The sequence below is a fragment of the Diabrotica undecimpunctata genome, chromosome 3 (genome assembly GCF_040954645.1).
Source record: "Diabrotica undecimpunctata isolate CICGRU chromosome 3, icDiaUnde3, whole genome shotgun sequence".
NCBI lineage: Eukaryota > Metazoa > Arthropoda > Insecta > Coleoptera > Chrysomelidae > Diabrotica > Diabrotica undecimpunctata.
Window position 1 is genome coordinate 88,444,379 of NC_092805.1, and position 21,595 is coordinate 88,465,973.

Sequence of the window (21,595 nt, forward strand, 5' to 3'; positions counted from 1 at the left end):
GCGACAATTGCAGAACGGTACTCGGAAAACATCACCAACAGGCTACGGCATCAAAATGTAAATGAAGAAGGCCAGACAGATACAGATTCCTATTGGACCAGAATAAAGGAAGACATTGAAGCAGCAGCGAAAGAGGAAATAGGAACAGAAATTTGTGCCTGTAAATATCATTGGTTTGACGATGAATGCAAGAATGCAACTAGAACAACTGTAGAGAATTACCAGGCAAAGAGAAAAGAAGAAAAGAGGATACACAAAAGAAAAAAACGAAACCACCTTAATGAGGAACTTAAATATATAGAAAACCTCAACAGAGAGAAAGAATTCAGAGCATTCTATAGGAAAGTTAACATCAACAGAAAAGAATTCAAGGCAACCACAAGACAATGCAAAGGACGGAATGGAGACCTATTAATAACAAGGAAAGATATATTGAATAGATGGGTGGAATACTTTAACCAGGCACTTCATATAGCGGAAGAAGAAGAAAACCTGGAAGACGAAAAGAATGAGGTAAGGGGAACAGACGAGAGGGAAGAGGAACCACCAACGATTCTTGAAGTTAAAGATGCAGTTAAAAAGCTAGCCAGAAACAAATTCCCCGGAATAGATAATCTCCCAGCTGAACTATATAAAGTTGGCCATGATACCATAATGGTATTACAGCAGCTTATAAAAGAAATATGGACATAGAAATGCCCCCGATGATTGGAATATTGGAATACTTAGCACCATACACAAAAAATGCTCTAACCACAGAAGAATTACGCTTCTAAATGCAGCGTATAAAATATTTTCCACAGTACTATGTCACCGTATAGCACCATATGCAGAACGGATAGTAGGAAAATACCAGGCTATTTTCAGAAGTGGTAAATCGACAATTCGTCAGATTGCAACCCTGAAACAAATTTTGGAAAAACACTGGAATATGGCATTGATACTCATCACATATTTATAGACTACAAAACAGCCTACGACTCTGTGAATAGAAGGGAAATGTTCAAAGCAATGAAAGAGCTAGGAATACCAAATTAGTTGGTAAATTTAACAAAACTAACTCTTGCAAAAGTTGAATGTAGAGTACGAATTCAGGGGGAACTGTCTGAACCGTTTAAAATAAATAACGGGCTGCGCCAGGGAGATCCTCTCTCCGGTATACTATTCAATCTGGCTCTGGAAAAAGTAATATGTCTCTCCCAAATCACAACCACTGGTTCAATATATATTAAATCAGTGCAAATCCTGGTCTATGCTGATGATATCAATATTATTGGGAGAACGGAAAACGCTGTACGAGAGGCGTATGTAGCATTAAAAGAATCAGCTACAAAAATGGGTTTAATAATAAACATCAACAAAACTAAGTATATGAAAATAAGCACGCAACCACAAATCCTACGACTCTATAGAAAACGACGTCCGCGAAGCAGTGAACAAATTTGTATACCTGGGAGCGCTAGTTAACACTGAAAATAATAGTACCGCAGAGATAAACCGCAGAATTTGCACGGCCAACAGATGCTATTTTGGGTTCAATCTCCACCTTAAATCCACAATTATATCGAAAAACACAAAGATAAAACTCTACAAAACAATAATACGCCCAGTCTTAACATATGGTTCAGAGACCTGGACTCTAACAAAAAATAATGAAAACATGTTAGGATGTTTAGAAAGAAAAGTACTAAGGCGAATCTATGGAGCAGTGAATGACAATGGAGCGTGGAGAAGACGATACAACTTCGAACTTTATAGAATATACCAGGAACCTTACATCGTAAAACATATTAAGATAGGACGTCGTAGGTGGATAGTGCATGTACTGCGGATGGAACAAAATGACCCAGCCAGAAAAACGCTCCTTGATAGACCCATTGGTCAGAGAAGAAGAGGAAGACGCAGAAAAAGGTTCCTTGGTAACATCGATGAAGACATGAGAAATATGGGAATACGTGCTTGACGGAGAAAGGCGATGGATAGGGACGACTGGAGAAAAATTCTTGGAGGCTAGGACCCACGCAGGGTTGTAAAGCCAGAATGATGATGATATATTTTATATTATACGAAATTATAACTTCTTAAATATTTTATATGTGGTTTCGACACCGTATATGTATATATAGCGGTCGCGGAACTAGGCGCGGCGCGAAATTAACAATTAAAAAACAATGGATTACTATAAAGTTATTGCTAAAAACTCTTCGAGATCTAAAATAGAGTTTTAGGTTTAATTTGATGATTGCTAATCTTATAAATATTATTTTTTCACTGAGTTATCGGGCCGTGAAAATGGCCATTTGCGCGCTTTTTAAGAACTTAAATTGTTTATAACTCGAAAACGATGAATTTAAGAGAAAAGTAACATTTAAGAATATTTTTTGCCGAGAATGAGCCAATTACCTAAAAAAAAACTTGTTATGGTTATGGTATTATGGTCAAAAAAATTTAATTTTACATTTTGTTTAAAAGAAATTACTTAAACCATTTTTGATTATCATTTTCTCTTGTCAACATGTACTTAGAAGACTATTTCAAGTAAGATTGTGCAAATATATGAAATAGAATATTTTTCCAAGCCAGTGTGCCCATACTACCCGGGATATAATTAAAATATACGAGGCAAATTCAATTAGTGAATTTAAACTTTAAGAAGTTATAATTTCTTATATGATATTAATGTGATATATTATATATGCGATTTTATGTTCTAAAAATTTTTTTTAGAACTAAAAAACTTATTTGTTAAAATTTAATAAGACTATATTGAAAACTTGTTTATAAATAATAATTGAATACTGTTTATAATAAATAATATTTATTTAATATAATTGTAGTTTAAAAAAATAAATAAAAAATAACAATAAAAAGGTGATTCAAAAAAAGATTTGTACATTCCGTAGTCATTAGCTCCTTTGTGGTGGATAACTTGGCAATAATAATAAGATTAGTGTTATTATTGTAACGTTGTACCCTAGATTAAAAAAAGAAAGATCAAATTTAGTACAGTAGAACCCGAGATATATCATTTTTTTCCGAGCGCACTATTTTGAAACCGTGTTAGATTTTTTGGAGAGAGCGGCTGGCCCTTCATTCGGCTACCCCCACCCCTTTTACTATAATCGAAACGCAAAGTACTTTTTGTGTACAACACTCCTGTTTTTCAGTCATTTTGTTTGCTAAAAGTTTTGTTGAATAATTTTCTCTTTTCTCTTAATATATTGGTTAAATTCAGCCCTTAATGTTGTTAATTATTAACGTAGGTGATTTAAAAAAAAGGGGGCTATCTTGCCTCCTAAGGGTCGAAGGACTTCTTCTATTTTCTAAACGTTGTATTGTTTAACCAGCTTTCTGAATATTTTTTTCCCATTTAATTTGAACTAAATAAGTTCAGGTACATTTAAACAAATTTTAATAAACAATAAAAAGTTATCAAAAACAGCGATTTTATTGTTCATGTTGCAATAATTTTTGTATTTATTAACCCCATTTTAATTTAGTATATCTCATTTTCTATATCTTTTTTTCTAAAATGTTGTTTGTTGACGTCAAATCTCTAAATAGATTAGTTTTTAACTTGTGAGCAAAAGAATGAGTTTGATGTTTTCATTGTTCATTTAAAAATAGTTCCACTAAAAAATTGATAAATCCCTGGATTAGAGTCTTTTAGTACTATCTCAAACTTATCTATAGAGTTGTGTGCAGTAAAAAACCAATTTAATTGGCCTATAAGCAATTTTCTTGCATACTATTTTATTAGTTTCTGACCATATAGGCTATATTTGTTATTTCTGACATTATGGAAAAACGTACTTCTTATCGGTCTTCTACTTATACATGTAGTTGCATATAACTAACGAATATAGAAGCTTATTGCAAGCTAACGCTTATGCAGACGATGTCCTTCTTTAAATGCAAAAAAAAAGAGTTTTGTAACTCGCTCTAGAGAGGCGCTGTTAAAACACGCGATTATTATTCTTACGGATCTGGAATCGAAACCAGGTCGATTTTTTAAAATTTTTGTTTTACCGTTTATTACACTATTTTTACACTAAATTACTAAAAATAGGTATAAGAAATTCATAGTTACACATAAAATATAATTTTTCAGATATCAGATCTCAGATATCCTGATTTATTATAAGTACTTTTAAGAGTTCAGATAGTCAAATTTGTCATGCACGTAAAAAAAATCGCGCCATACATACATAATATCAGTCAATATTCGTGGCTTTATCAATTATGCTTAAATTTCATTAAAGCCAAACCATTTGATTTATATTTCGGTGTAATCACCAGAGTCAATTTTGTCAAACACGCAAGAAAATTACGTCAAATATTCAGCTGAATGTGATGGAAGAGTGGTATAAGATTACATCATAGACAATAATTCAATTTTATTACAATATCGTAATGGTTAAACTACTAAATATTAAAAAATAAATAAAAAAGATTATTTGGTGCCGGATTTTATCCTCCAAATAATTATTACCAGGTGCGCCGGTCCCAGAGCTTCATCTTAAAAGTACTTTCACGAGTTTTTATATGAACTGCACAAAAGTTGATTATCAGCATCTCTATTGACTGGGTTACAAAGCTTGTTTGTTCATATTCCGACATCGTCTGAATCGAGGGACACTTTTTTGTTAAGTAATGGCCTTTGAGGTGAAAAAACTGTATTTTACGTGATATACACCAACATACATTAGTTTCTGGCCATATAGGCCATGTTTGTTATTTTTAGCATTATAGAAAAACATACTTTTGATTTGTACATTTTTATAGTTGGAAAGATTATTACATTTGAATATTTTGATGTTTTAGAGAATTAGGTGGATGTGTAGCTAAAGACCACCACGACTTCACACACTTAGTAATGCCGCAACTTGCCCGTACTAACAAACTCTTCTTCGCCATCTCCAAGGAAGCGTATGTGGTGTCGGAACATTGGGTGAGGGAATCCCACGAATCGAATCAATTTCTACCAGAAAACAAGTACGCTCTGCATTCCAAAGACTTCAACTTCGAATACAAATGTGATATAGACCAAACGTTTCAAACCCGTAACAGGAACAGGTTGTTCGAAGGAAAGTTTTTCTTCGTAACCCCAAGTGTGTTTCCAAGTAGGCAAGTAGTTGTGGAGCTCATACAAAATTGTGGAGGAATCGTAGAGAAACATAGGCGCAGTTCTTCGCAAGTGGAAGCCACTACTCTCAACTCCCCTTATAGTTACTTTATCATAACACACGAAGATGATCTTCATCTCGTTGCTGACTTGCTGCGAAATAAAAAGGATAAACTGAAAGTAGTTTGTAATGTAGAACTAATTTTTAGCGCTATCTTGAAACAAACGTTTGAAGTTGAACCTTACGCTGTATGTGTGTTATGATTTTCTGATGATTCTAGTAATGAAGACGATTTGGATTACTGAATATGCCAATATTATCTATATTTTTATTGCGTACACGTATCAGTGGATGAAATTGGGCCAAATTTTCAAAATATTTTGACATGTTAAGTACTAACAACTAACGATTATTCCAAAACTAAAGAGATTATATTTTAACTATATTACCTGGCTAGATGGTTGTGGTTGGTTGCAACACGACCAGTTTTACCCAAGATAAATTCGGGTAACGGAAACTCAATTGTCATTTGTAATTGAGGTTGTACTTTTTATCTGGTATAAGTACTGGCAGTACTTTTTCGTAGGCGTGTATAGGATAATTTATTCGTGAATTTTTTATTGCAAAAATATTTCATCACTGAATTTAGAGTATTCCCAGTATAAAAGTTTATTTATTAATAACGAAGTAAGAAAATCTTACTGTAGATAGTGCTTCTATCGATATTTCTCAAAAGAAGGTATGTTACAGCTATGACAAAGAACTTTAACACGTTCGCTGCTCTTAAACAAAAGATACATGGCTGGTACCACGTACTTAAAAACTCAATACTGCCTCTTCTCATGCCGAGGAATGGTAATATGCCCATCTTTTATATTATTACCCACGCTTTTTTGCTTTAAAACGTATGATGCCTACAGTGCATCGTAGGCACGGTCTTTGAGTTTCTGAACACCAGTGCCCACTGATGCCCCTGTCGTCAGGATTGAAATACCAACAAAATCGTCCTATGTTTATTATATGTAAAAATGGCAGGTATTATATTGTAAATATCATAAAAAAAGGTTACTTACAAGTACATGTACATCCAGATAACACTGATGATGGAATATTAATTCCGAAAACGTTCTGTGATGTAGCCCGATAGGGTGGTTTAATTATATACCTCTTATACAGGAATTTTTAAATAAATTTTTTACTTACAAGTCAGCAAAATTAAAAAATATATATATTCCTTTATAGCACAATGCAAAAAAATGTCGAATGTTAAAACCTAAACTGAAAGAACGAAAGGAAAATAGAGATCATTATCACTGTAGACTACTGTGGTATGCCCCAAAATAAGGCTCTAAACATAGCACTGATGAGGCTGTACACTTTCTGCAGTAATACATAGCATATTTGCGAATTCACTGTTCGAATTCGCAGTTAAAGTTTTCAGCCGTTTCGCACTTCGATGGTAGGTGTAGCTCTGGATCTTCTTCTCCATTAGCATGGTTTGTTTTCCGTTGGTTAACAACGGCAACAAAACTTCTATGATTCATTGTCGAAAATTAAGAAATGACATCTTTCGTGCTGAGTATTTATTATGCAATATGTACGCATTGTACAACATCATTTCAATTATGTATATACCGACTTTTTTTGTACCAACGAATGGTTTTACTTTGCGATGGATAATATGACCATTTGATGAGCATTTGATCTTGGAGATCAATGCTCGACATGTATTTGTTATACTAACATACGGGTGTCGTGATAATTTTTATATGTCCAGACGTGGAGGTGACTTCTGTCATACGTGCTTAGTAGAAATATAAATAACTTCTCGTTTGTCTTTCCAACATATACACGTCCCCCATAAAGTTGAATCGATTCGTCCGTTTTTAGTTTTGCCTTACCTAGTTCGACCGGCGCGCGGCGTTTCTTTTCGTCGCGATCTGAGAGTTCCCATACAGTAGGTACTCCTCTCTAGCAATTGTCTTCCGAATGTCTACCGAATTATAAAAATTATCCGTATACAAGCTATGGCCTCTCATGAGGTGAAGTACAACATTGGCAGCGTTTCCTTTTGCTCCCATGCCATCACATACTCCAGTATAAATCTGAGCCTTGATTATTGTTCCATTGCTTTCTGTTAACAAGTAACATTTCACGGCATATTTATGTTTTTTATTTTTATATATTGACGAAACGGAAGCTGACCTCGCCATAACATCATAGATTCGTAAATACACAGGTTTTTCATAGGGCTATAAATGGCATGACTTTCTGGTATTGAAAAAGTCCAGTAATGATCGAACTTTGTACAATCTATCGATAGGGATAGCCTCACCTACTTAAAGGTTTTGAGCAAAATGGAGACACAGTAAAATGATCATGAATCGATTCCTACCCATAAACTTTCTTATCGTAAGCTGATGCCCAAAAATACTGACATTTCTCGCCTATCAACAGGCTTTCAGCGATTTATCCTTGAATGAGGCCTTGGATTGTTCATGAAGACATACTTAGCATAAGAGTTTGTTTCTCTGCCCAGCAACTCGAAGAAATCGTCAGTAGCTAGAAGATAAAAGTAGTCTATCGCTTTACCCTCAGGGGGTACGACCACGTTCAATTTTGGTTGCCCAGTGAACAGAATCCTTCGAAGATTAGGTGGATTCTCCGCCCATTGCAAAGTTGTCTGCAGTACTTGCAGTTCTTCAGGAACCACAAGTTCAATTTCTGGTTCAGGGATGTCTTCCGTAAAACCTTCGGCTTTTAGTTCTAACTTCATTAAGAATTAATCTATTTTTATAATATTTTATTCATTACTAACTGGTGGTACTAAATCCAGTGACCAATAATATTTGTAATAAAAAATTTCCCATTTACAACTACGAAAAAGAATAGATAGATAGATTAGAATAAAATATTCTACAGAATGAGATATTTTATTATCAGATTTAAGCCATACGGCTGTCACTCCCTCTAATGGGAAAACTCTCCCATCCCAGGTAACTACTGTATCAAAAAGATTGACCTCGGGTAAGTTAGTTCTTTCCGTATCGAGCTTGGTATACTGAAGTATCTCCAAAAAATTCTAGACGTCGAAGTTTTCAAATGATCTTATGAGCTATTCACTCAACCCACCTTTTTTATGCTTTCTAGAAGGTTCTTAGGAAGGTTCCGTAAATAGCGAAATTAATGCACGTATTTCCAGTGGGAATCGTACATATATGCTTATAAAAGATTGACGATATCGAAAGTATTAGACAAAAGAACCAAAATGACGTATCTGCAGAATATTAATTAGACCCGTAGTGTAACCTATGGTTGTGAGGCCTGGGTAATGACAAAAATATATGAAGCGCAACTCAAGAACTGAGGGAGTTTTCCCATTTCCCCACCCGCTTAACAAGGTCTAAAATTAAAGAAATCCTATCATTTATATCATTTGAGTTTGTCTTTTTGTCTTTTTTTTTTTTTGGTTAGTGTTAGAAAAATATACGGCCCGGTGCAACAGGAAGGCCATGGAGAATCAGGAGAAACGATAAGATTAATGAATTCAATGAAGGGCACGATATTGTAGCATTTGTTAAAAGTGAGAGATTGTCATGGCTGGGACTTGTCTAGAGACATCAAGAAGATACAAAATCAACAAACAAAAAAATATTACAATGGACGCCGATTCGCCGAAGACGAAAAAAAGAAAGACCCAGAACGAGTTAGTTGGATGAAGCGGGAGATGACCTGACAACTAAGAATGTAAGACAAGGGAGGAGAAGGACACAAGACAGGTCTGAGTGGAAGGACACAGCCAGACGGGCAAAGACCCATCCAGAGTTATGATGCCAAAAGAAGAAAAAGAAGAGAGGGGGGTTCTTCGGAATAAACTAGTATAGAGGATAATAGGTATCGGCTGGTTATCTCTATACCTGGCGGTCTTATATTTAACACGCATATTATTATTGTTAGGTATCGCCACATTAATCAGTGTTGTTTGTCTAGTTACTTTATTAAGTAGTATACTATCTGGTCTATTATGCGCCACTGATTGGTCTGTGAGCACTGTGCGGTCCCAGTATAGCTTGTAGTTATCATTCTCAAGCATAATGTCTGCGACGTATTGATAATAGTAGAGATGGTTGGTTTAGAGAAGTCCCACTTTATCAGCTATCTCTTGATGAAGGATCTCCTGAAAGCTGGACTGCCAAGCTGCCAAGATGTTGTTTGGATTCTTGGGCTGAACATCCATATCGGCATTTGTAGTTTTGGACCTAGGATCTTTGACGATATATTTCAGGTAATTTTTGATCCACGAGGAAACTGAATTCCTGTATTGTATACCATGAATCACAAAAAATTTTATTTAAAAAAAATCTTTTATAAAAGGTATATTAATATAAAAACCCTATCGGCTACATCACAGAATGTTTTCGGAATAACTATTCCACCATATCAAAATAATATAACCTAGGTTGGTATAACCTAATCCTGAATGGCGAGTAGGGAACCTTGTGTTTCAGAGAACATCTTTCCTGGATGACTTCATTGGGATGTCGCCCATGCAGAGGTTTATCCTTCCAGGTGCATATCTTTTCGTCCTTAGGAAGGTGGTTTATGCGCATTTGTGGTTTCCTTAGTTTAAGCGGTGTAAAGTAGATGTCTCAGCGTGCATCTGAAAATAAGTTTTTAAATTGACAATCTGTTTTTCTAATTGTTCGCCTATATCCCTCTCTGGTAAGTAGATCCGCTTTTTTGTTCCCTGTAATATTAGCATTTCCGGTTGTTAGTAACTTTGTACCTCCTTAGTCGGCCTAAATTATCAGGGACTTTTTGTTTTAATCTATCGAGGCACTATTGGGCCGTGTTGTTTTCTGGATCATATTGTGAGTGTCTTGCAGTGCTCGGCACTATTTCTTCGGCTTTTTTTATTACTTTTCTACTTGTTATTCCTCGAATATATTCCGTGATTTGACCAATATCAATACGGAATAATCTTCCTCAGCAGCCATTTTTCCAGATCTGACTTTCCGATATTATTACCCCGCCGTGTTCTCATCTTAATGCCCATAACATTAGCAATTGCTGTTGCTTCACAGTAAATTTGTATGTGTAAATATTCCAATGTATGGGCTTCTTTTAATTGGGTATGACTTCAGTGTTTACAATTTGTAACAGCGCACTTAGTTTCATACAAAAGTTTATTTTTAGTATCGGTAATCTGCTTACCGGGTTGATTATACGTACTTATAAAGTACGTGCCATTTCACTTACCAGGCTATCGTGCAACTCATTGTTATCACTATGTATTATCAGATTGAGTTTCTTGTATGGCAAGTTTAGAAATCTGTTGATGTATTTTAACTTGATCTACAACTGCCTCTTGGTTGAGAATCTCCCGTTTGACTTCGCTTGATGGTATCGCGTTTAGTTTCTGTGATAAGATTGTTATAATTACCCGGTATTGCTCTGCTAGTCGCTGAACAGATACTTGAATCTCTGGGTACCTCTTGCCTAAGTCGACATACACATGTTGCTATCAACTGCCAATGGTTTCTTGACCGAGGTTTGTACCCTTGTAATAGGAGCGCAAAATATTTTCCTTCATGGATTTTCATTCATTTTTTACTATTCTTATTATCTGTTAATACGAAGTGTTCATTTGTTAGTGTGTTTGTAAGTTAAGATATTCTGTTTTCGTTATTAATAAATAATAATATTAATTAATTAATAATAAAATTTTTATGAAAGTTATTTTGTACTTTTTTATGAGATTTTAACTAAAATTGATTAAAATGCAAAAGGAAATATCTGATTTTAATTTTTACATGTAGGGCCTTCTCCTTTTTGAACACATATTTATGTTATCTATTTAATAGCAGAGTAAATATCTATATAAACAAAAGAATCTGGTGAGAGTTTTTTTAATTTTTGAAGGTGTAAATCAAGTATTACAAATGTGGTATCTTTAGTTGTGGAACAAATCATTGAGCCTATATATGATGCTTTGATAAATTCTATTCTTTTTACTCTATTTCTTTTTGTTTTTTATTGTTACATTGTAAAAATATTTAAAAGAAAGTCTTTATTATATTTCTATTTCATTTTCAAAACCTTTATTCATTATATTAAAATTTTTATATTTTTTGGTTACATATTTTAGTTTCGATGAAGTAACAGACATGAATCATTTTATTTAAATTGTTTGTTTCATGCAAGAAATTACAATTACTAAACTATTATCGACTCATCAAATACCGATAAACAAAAGTTTTAGAATACAGTAAACTTATGATTAAGAATCATAAGAATAAATAATAATAATTTAACTAGATACTTGGTTGGGCACTAAAGTGTACTCGGCAACGCTTTTGGATTTACACAAAGATTTCGGAGCTTCAGTCTTCTAGAGTCCATAGATACTTGTTACTTTTATACCGTCAATGGCGATGTAATAACTCAGTGTAGAATGTCACGAACGTTTTTGACGACAGGACTGGATGGATGGAAGAAATGGACTGAATGCCGTCATCTACTTTGTTCAGAAAATCGAAGCCATTTTCGATCGCAAGGGCTTCTTGATTAATCCTCGGTTTATGAATATATATGGGGCAATATATCTGAGATTTTTAAAAGCAATTTTATAACCACTTTGCAGATGATGCTTGCCTAGGACAGAAATAGAGGCGAAATTGCAGACTGAAACGGAATGTTCATATATTCTATATTGAATTTTTCAGTTGGTTTGATCTATTTGAGAATAACTGTTGCAGAATCTTGTTGTGCTAAAACTTTTGTCGGTGCTTTAGTTTCTTTCATGAACATTTCAAACATTTTATTAAATATTGTACATAGTACTGCCGTATAATTGTTAAGCTCTATGTATATATGTATTTAAACGGGTAGTTAGCTATAGTAATTTCCAAACCTATTGAACCGTAGACCTAAGTGTACAAAATAAGCATAGAGATTTTGACGGAAACGAATTTGTGGATTTGCTCCTTATTGAAGTCATTTCTAAGTTTAATATTTACCATAAATATTCAGCATGGTTTGATTATATGTTTCGTTAATTTATGTCAGATTTTTGCGTCTCAGTCTTAATATTTTCGTCACAATAAATATTTTTCTTACTTATTCTTTCTTTAAAAACTTGTTTTCTATTTCTATAAGATCTTTCTTGTATTTATAACTTTAGATTTTCAAACTGTAAGAACTGTTCTTGACGTCAGTTTTTATCAAATATATTGTTGGGAATAAAGAAAAAAATATAAAATACACTTATTTGACGTATTAGATCGTAATTTAATTCAAAAACTTTACCAATAGATGGCGCTAATGGGCAATAAGATGCGCGGCTTAGACGGTGAGGAGCAAATTCTATGTCGTTTTACTTTTTCATTTAGCCGTTAAGAAGCTCCGTTTCAAACATCATAATTCTACAAAAATATTATTACTATTACTGAAAAATATATTATGAAACGATTCAACTTGCCTAACTGCTCTCTAATATTCATGCAATAGAGTATTCAGTTAATTTTTTCTATTTTTTTTTGGTGAAGGTTTATGATTTTTATTAGCAACTTTTTACTCTGTTTCTACATGTCAATTCAATATTTCATGTTTGATCTTAGCTCGGAAACATAGTGAAGTGCCAAACAATAAATTCTTGGACAAAATTAAAGCACTACTTTATTAAATTTAAGTAAATAAATTAGAAAGAAAAATAAATTATAACGAAAACAATTCATTTGAGAAAGAAATCGGCAAAATAACATGCAGAATTGCATGCCAATATCATCCAGCTACCGTCACATAAAGTGTATGCCGATACCTTCACTGACCTTCATGTATCTGGCGTGCAAATAGATTTCACATTTGATTTTTTATGCCAGATTGGTGGTAGTCGGATACAGTTCACATGCTTGAAGAACTGGCAGCTACCGGCATATGATATACCAATCTATCTCCCTCTTTGGACGTGACGTCCAGTAATCGCCTTCTTCTTTAAGTTCCTTGTATCGTAGGTTGGAGATCATTATGGCGATTCTAACTTTATTCACAGTTGAGTTGAACTAATATTAAACTATTCTCCTGCATTTTTAAGCCGTCTTCCAGCCAAGAAAGTATCCATCTTACTTGCGATAGTAGATTCCCCTTTATCTCCTTTCATTATTAGACGCCCTTTCATTATTAGACGTAGCATTTCATATCTAGGTCCCCTTATTATATGATCAAAATACTACAGTTTTTTCTTTTTCACTGTTCGTATTATTTACACATTATCATTATTATTATTTATAATACGGTATATCCACGGTATACGTAGCATTCTAAGGTAGCACCATCTTTAGAAAACTCGTAATCGCCAGTAGCTAAAAATATAGGTAAGAGTTATTTTCAAATTACTTCTGGCTGGCATTTCATTTCGGACATGGATATTTTAAAGTTTTGTTTCCAATGTTTACTAACAATCCATCCAATATTTCAGGAAGCATTTTTAAATGGTCTCTATAACCCCCTCTTTATGTTTTGGTGTTATTTCTTTAAACCATTATTTCTTCATAATTTTCTAGACTGCTATTGTAATCTTTTACCCAAATTTGTTTTAATGTTTTATTCGTTGTAGATCGCAATAATTTGCCTACATATTCTACTGCATGTAAAAATCATACCGTTAAATTCACTTCATATACTTCGCATGGGTGGTTTTCCTGCCATACCTTCCAAACTTTTAAATACTTACAAGAACTGAACAGAGTTAATACACTCGCAAAAAGTACATGTATACCCATGCTTGTCTTTTCAGTAATGTCACGAACACGCATTCAAACAAGTTACATGCCAATTAATTGCAAATATATTTTTCGTGTGTCAGATCCTAACATAAGCCAGAAAGCTACTTTCAACAATGACAGTGCGTCTAAAAAAAATAATTTTTTTTAGAAAGCGACATAATTAATTTCCAAAAACAAATTTCTTTAATTTATTTAGGGGGTGGAGTATTATGTACCAGAAGATATGAATGTCTATCTTTTAAAAGTCTGGCTTCGTTCACACTACGACATGTATCGACCTAGGTCGGGTACTTGTAGTGAAGAGAGAAAGGCAGTATTCTTAGCCCAGCTTACTAAACAGTATAGTCACGCTATGTAGCACCATCTAATTTAAATGCCATAAAATAGATACCACTATGTGGTAACAATGCTGTCTCTGAGTTTTTCTTCGAGACTACCAGTGACAACGAGATTGAAACATTTAATGTTAACGAAATGGATGTTTAGAGGGAATGACGGGCATTCATATCTTCTTGTACTTTCTCCGCACTACAGAAACTTGTTTCTTGCTGAAAGAGGTGTTTCTCAAATCATTCAGAAACAAATTTCTGTAATTTGTTTTATAGATGGCGGCGCATTATGTACCAGAAGGTATGAATGTCCATATTTTCCCTATAAACATCTGTCTATATTTACGTGACGTTTCGATCTAGTTGGATCTCATTAGATAGGGTTAGAGCCGAAGATCTACGTGGGAAATCATTCTTAGCCAAGCTAAGAGTATTTTTCAAATATTTTAGTAGATATCTTAGCCAACCTAAGAAATATTTTTCAAAGTAGATACGCTAATTAGCTCCTTGACAGGGCTGTCGAATGTCAGATGCTGTTTCTGATTTCAGTTTTCAACTATTTATCTGCAGCCTTTTACACGTGTAAAATTTCAATCAAGCTGAAGGGAAAATTCTATAAAACAGCAATAAGACCAGCTATGATGTACGGAACTGAATGTTGGGCAGTTAAAAAGAAAGAAGAACAACGGATGCATGTGGCGGCAATGAGAATGTTTAGATGGATGAGTGGAGTGACAAAAAAGGATAAAATTAAGAATGAGTATTGAGACCAAAATGAGACAGCATAGATTAAGATGGTTTGGTCATCTTCAACGTCGAGACGTTAATATGAGAAATAAGGATTACTTGTAAAATGAGAAAATTGCCACACCAGATGTGGCAACGGTATTTACCTAAAACATTATTGCAAATATTGAAAAGCATATCTTGCCAAACGTACATTTTCGCTTATCTTTGTTGGAGTATGCAAATATGAATAGCAACTGGTATCTAAAGCGAAAGAAATGATTAATAATTCTTACTCATAAGACGTTCAATGGTTCCATTTTTAGCCGCTACTCAGTGTAGACCTTAGTCTATCTCCTCCATGGTCATGTACGGACCGAATACTAGTATATTAAAAATGGTTGTTCCCCAAATATTCTTAAATTATTTTTTGTGCGTTAATGTTGTCCAGGAATTTTTATTTCTTTGAAATACATGAAGATAAGCTTGTAGAGTAATAAAGCCATTTTAATTAATATTTCGCATGTAGAAGAGTACTCATCGTCATTCCAAATAAAACAAGAGGGTTGTTTCAAATTTGTTACTTTACGCGATATCCGGATAAATTGTAAAATGTTTTATCAAACTAAAAGTTATATAATGCTTTTGTAAATAGTGTAAAATTGAATTTAATAGTATTGCTATTACATAACGTAAATACGAACATGTAAAGACTAATATAAGAGCAGTAAATATTATAACATTTACTATACTCAACGACTTGAGGGACTAAAAAGGGATACACAGTTACTACGAGTTAATAAGGTCGCTCGTTTACGTCTTCCTTTTAAAATATACTAAAACTAGCGAATGATATCTTGAAACAATTGCTATTAGATCACTGTATTCGTTCAAACCATTGACTTTCAAGTTGCCTACAGGGTTCTCTTCGGAGAAAAATATAATATTAGAGTTGAACTATTGATGATTCCAGTACGTCGTATCCCAACTTTCAGTTTGTTTGATTTATCAATTCTTAAAATTGTCACTGATTAGAGAAATAAATAGCATACTTACTTAAATTTATGTTCTAAAAGAATTTAGAAATTAATATATTGATTTGAACGGATCGTTCACAAGAGATTCACTGTCAATTACAAATCAAGCAAAATATTGTTTAATGTTGTGCATGAATAAGTAAAAAATTGTATTGTTCGATATCTAACTGTCAAAAACAAGTACACATATTTTTCGAAGTTTAACTTTTCAAACTTTATACGATCCGTTATATGTTGCTTAATACGCCCAATGTGTCAATAGCCTACTATAAATAAATGATTGTTATGTCTACTGTTTCTTCTTCTCAATCATATTTCGTATTATAAAAATATTGTCATAAAATGTGCTATATTAATATTTTGACAGACAGTAGGGACAGTTTTTTTTTAAATATTCAAAATTTATGTCGTTGAGCGTATTTTTTATTGGGAACATTATTCTTATAAACTGGTATAATAAATGTAACTGTAGAAAACTTCCAATTGACTATTACGAATGTGTAAAAAGATAAAAGAATTATGGGTGTTACTTAAATTTTTAAATACTTTTTAGGATATTTTAGCCGTAAGAAAATTATATTATCACGAATTTTTGTATATGTTTTTGTGATATGAATAGATATGTATACAAGTTATTTATTAAAATAAAAGATTTCTCTTGTGCAACTTTTTTTGCCTTTAATAATATATTTAAAAGCGGCACAAAAACAATTGTAAAGAATGGAGAATACTCTAATCAGCCTTCCTTTCATACAGTGAGTTTTTTATGAGAAGAAGGTAGTAAATCTTCTAAAGACCGTACCAGGCAGCACCGGTTTAAGCAGGGGTCTTTTCGGGGCTCTAGCCTAGCACCGGGCGGTTGAAGGTTCCCGGGCGGTATGCGCGAAGCGCGTGCTGTTCCGAAATATGGTTATGAAATAAAATTTGCATACAAATCCACATGATATAATAATAATAAAATTTTGTTTTATCATTAACTTTGAAACTTAACAATTTATAAATAAATTATTATTATTACCGTCGACGTATATGGTTTATGCACGGTGTTCGGATTATGTTATCTAAATGTCAGATAACGTAAAAACATGCCGCCGTAAAATTATATCATTTTACAGCGTTTAAGAATAATGTGCGAACACCGCAAAATTGTAACACCGCGTTTGTACCGCGTACAAACGTACAACTAAACTACGGTAAGAGATTTGAAACTGTATAGGTAATTAGAATCTGCAAATAAAACATTAATATAATAAATCTTTAATAGAAAAATATGGAAGACGGAAACAACCTGGATCTTTCTGGTGTAAAAGGAAACAAGAAAAGCAGGAAAGGCAAAATAAAATTTTAAAAGGTATACCCAAAATGACAGCATATTTTACAACGGATGTGTTCAATTTTTTCACATGCGAAAAATCATGTCAATGTAGAAATACAGACAATTTTAAAATAGCAAGAAGAAAGACTTTCTCTTGATTGTTGACTGTCACTAGGGACAGTCGTTGGCTCTTTCGTCTGCTGAGTCTCGCTAGGCAGTCGTATACTCTCTCTCGCCTGTTACTTATCACTTGGGACAGACGTACCTCTCTTGCCTGTTACCTTCCGCTTGGTACAGACGTACCTCTCTTGCCTGTTGTCTATCGATGAGACCGGACGCTCTTTCTCCCCTGTTGACTGTCGTATGGTGACAATGGTTTCTCTCTACTGTTGACTGTCGCTAACTAATTATCTTTCTCCTGCTTTTAGTTACGCGAAAAATACCGCAAATGCTGTTTTAAATTGTGTACAGTCGCAAAATATCAGATAATGCGATTACTGAAACTGTAATATCTGCATCGCCTATACTTCTTAACATTTCTTCCCCACAAATATTGCAAGAATCCAATACTTTGGTTTCAAGTCAAGTTCTACATACACAAAATGTTTTAGTCTCTGCTCCTATTCTAAAAACTGTCAATTTGTCTCCATTAGTTATTGAAAACTTAACTCCAGTACCGCCTTCCTGCGGTGTGCCAGTAGAATTAACAAATATACCTCCCCCAACTCACATACAAATTAAAGATATCTCTCAACCTGAAACTTTAAATGCTCTAAATATACGACAGGTTAATAAACTCTCTATTCACTGCATTGCACTGATATGGTGAACGTTAATGTAACGTGCCCCACTCCGTTGTTTACTGTCTCTCAGGTTCAAACTTTTGCTAACCAAACCCCGCACTCAATGGCTTCTCATACTTTTAAAGTTTTGCAATTATCGACAATATCTTGACCAGCGCCAATAACTTGGAAAGGATACACATACCTTATTCTCAACTACACTCGCTTCTGAACATTCGGTTTCCAACTCTATAAAATATATTCAAATTCTCGTGCCTTTTCTAATGGGTGTAATATGGTCTTCACTTCAGAAGTCAATCTTGACTTAGTTAGTAGCTTCTCTAAGGTAATAGGTATTAACAGGTCACCTTATCAAGACGATTTCTCTTTTAAGTTGCCTATTTGTGAAGAGGCGCCTTCCTTAACAAAAAGAAAATTATGTACCTGTTTCTCGAATGTGTAACTCCTTAGGAAAACTCGTTATCTTTTAGAGTACACTCTAAATCTTTCTTACAACGTATCTGGTCATTGCCCTTAGACTGGGACAGCGATATACTAGATGACCTATTGATCTCGGATTGGAAATCATTATTGGATATATTCCAATCAATTAATTACTATTTAAATGGGAATAAGCCACAATTAAAGGTTAAAATACGTTTATTGACGTTTCAATTTCCACTTCGGAAATCGTTCTCAAAATACAAACATTAGTAAATTAGTAAATTTTTTTGTATTTTGTAGTTTGTATTTTGAGAACGATTTCCGAAGTGGAAATTGAAACGTCAATAAACGTATTTTAACCTTTAATTGTGGCTTATTTCCATTTAAATAGTAATTAATTTAAAATGCCACAAGAAAATAGCTTCAGAACAATATTCCAATCAATATATAAAATTCCATTTCCCAGATGCCTGACGCTTCCACTGCTTGTATCGGATATGTTACTGCGACAAAGTAGGATTAAATGGAACATCGCTACTGATATTTTAAAGATAGTTGATGTGGTAGTAATCAAAGATGAAGAGACTTACCCACTCCTCTGGCCTCTGACAACGGTCATCGAGTTGCTCCCAGGCAAAGATTATCTTGTTCGAACTGTTAGGGTATCCACACCTAATGGCGAATACCTTAGGGCAATAAAGAAAGTAGCTAGGTTACCCTTTAACCAATAGTAGCGCTTTCAGCCAAATATATATATATATATATATATATATATATATATATATATATATATATATATATATATATATATATATATATATATATATATATATATATACCGATTCGGCAAATTTTCAACTACCGTATACGTTATTCAGTATGTGGAACAAAGATAACACTTAATTGTTTGAATACGAGTGAGACACAATCCACGCACTTGGAGTAGCGAGTCTAATTTTTAAACAGTGTTGCGAAATTTCTGTAACATAACTCCTTCTAAAACATTAGTCGGATACATGAGTGTAACATAATGTTTAAATCCACTACAGTTCATTGTAGAATGAAAATTAATATTGCCCCAACAAACCTTACATGAAGTAATCATGTAAGTATTATTTTTTAAACGATTATATCATTACTTCATTAATTAACAAAGAATACTGAATTGAGAAATTGAGATGCGACAACAGCGTGAGCTAAATAAATATCGCACTTCAGTAGACAGACAAATAGTATAAACCATTTGCCCCCTCTACGACTTCCCCTCAAAAGAATAGGCGGTCCTTATCTGTACAGCAGGTTTAAGGTCAATAAGGTAAGGTCTATTTCTTTGATTTTTAGCTGTCGTGGTAAAAGGTTGAAAACAAATAATTAACATGCCAAGCGTATACAGTAGTAGAACCTCGATAAGTTAAATTCCAAGGGAAAAACCAAATATTTTAAGTTATGCAGGTTTTAAGTTATCAAGGGTCTATGTTGTGATGGATTAATATAGGTCAGAAGTTCATTAAAATATAGGCATTTATTATACACTACATACACTACATTCATTTAATATATTCGTTACAAAAAGTTAAAGCAATAATTAAAGGTATAGTCTACTAAAAAAAGTCTGAGATTTTCTTTTGATTTAAACAATTCATAGATTCTAAATCGATTTGATTTTAAATAACATAGAGAAGAAAATACGTTATCTTTTATGTTTCTACACTGCTCTATAAATGATCGTACAGTCGTTATAGCACTCTTGCTTCGTTGATTGATATGCTATTAGATGAAGTTTGTGGGTCGTCATTAAATTCATCGTCTTTATAACTTTAAATACAGTGCATGTTGTTATTCCATTATTCAGGATCATTATTATCTTCCTCTTCAAAATGATTTCTTGAGGTTCTGAAGAAAAACCACAGGTTCTAAAGCAGTTTTTCACTGTGAGGAGTGTTACGTTTTGCCATGTTTTGTTCATTATCCTCATTACTTGAAGAACATTGATAGAAGAAATCGTATTTTGCTCCATATCAGCTATCATTCTTCTAACAACTTCTTTTCTGTATAATGTTTTAAAATTTTTAATGATACTCTGATCCAAAGGTTGATGTTGTGTTGAAGAAATTGTACTTTGATTGCCTTTAATGGTGGTATGCCTCCGTGTGCTGTTCAGTTGTCAATAAACAGAACAATTTTTCTATTTCAAGTTGCCCTTTGCTAATCTATATTATTCAGCCATTTTTTAAAAAGTTCTGCTGTCATCCATGCTTTTTTATTGGCTTCATAATCCATGGGTAGTGATTTTAAACCTGCAAAACACCGAGGTTTTCTTGACTTACCTATATAATTAAAGGTTTGAGTTTTTCTGTGCCCTTAGAATTTGCACAAAGCAGAATCGTAAGTCGTTCCTTGCTGTGTTTTTCTCCATGACATTTTTTATTTTTGAATGTTAATGTTTTTTCGGGAAGACATTTAAAAACAGACCAGTTTCATCAGCATTAAAAACATCATTGGGATCATAATTATTCACTAAATTATGCAAGTCAGATTTCCATTCTTGGCAGACTGATTTGCTTACGCTTGTACTTTCGCCGCACATTTTTTTAAGGCTAAATCATTCGTTTATTGAAATTCCCTAACCAGCCATTGCTGGCTTTAAAATTATCGATTTTTAGTGAATTAGCGAACTCTATAGCCTTTTCTTTCAGTATGGGTCCACTGATACTGATGTTTTTGTTTCGATACTGTTTTAACCACGTAAGCAAACACTGTTCCAAATTAGAGAATTCGGCAATTTTTGTCTCGTGATTCTTGTTTTTTCAATAGTTCGGTTTCTTTTTTTATGATGATTGATAATGTATTCTCGTGTATTCCAAACAGAGCCGCAACTTCTTTTCTTTTGAATCCATTTTTCACTGCTTCTATAGCTTTTAATTTATCAGCATATGTTAGCGTTGTTAATTTTCTTTTTGAACTCATTTTAAGCAAGGTATCACACAGTACCTAAATCGATGTTTCTAGAACAGTGATCAAAACTTATGATACAGTAAGCTGTTCAGCTGTCA

At 33.6% G+C, this 21,595-nt stretch overlaps 1 protein-coding gene across 1 annotated transcript in view; it reads left to right on the plus strand.

The window, feature by feature from the left end:
- The window catches only part of Ptip (PAX transcription activation domain interacting protein), a 72,480-nt gene extending 61,276 nt beyond the window's left edge, over nt 1–11,204 (plus strand). Inside the window, exon 14 of the mRNA XM_072526245.1 lies at nt 4,825–11,204. Coding sequence (XP_072382346.1) covers nt 4,825–5,389 — 565 coding nt within the window. The 3' untranslated portion in view covers nt 5,390–11,204. The remainder of the gene's footprint in view (nt 1–4,824) is intronic.
- The last annotated feature ends 10,391 nt before the right edge of the window (nt 11,205–21,595 follow it).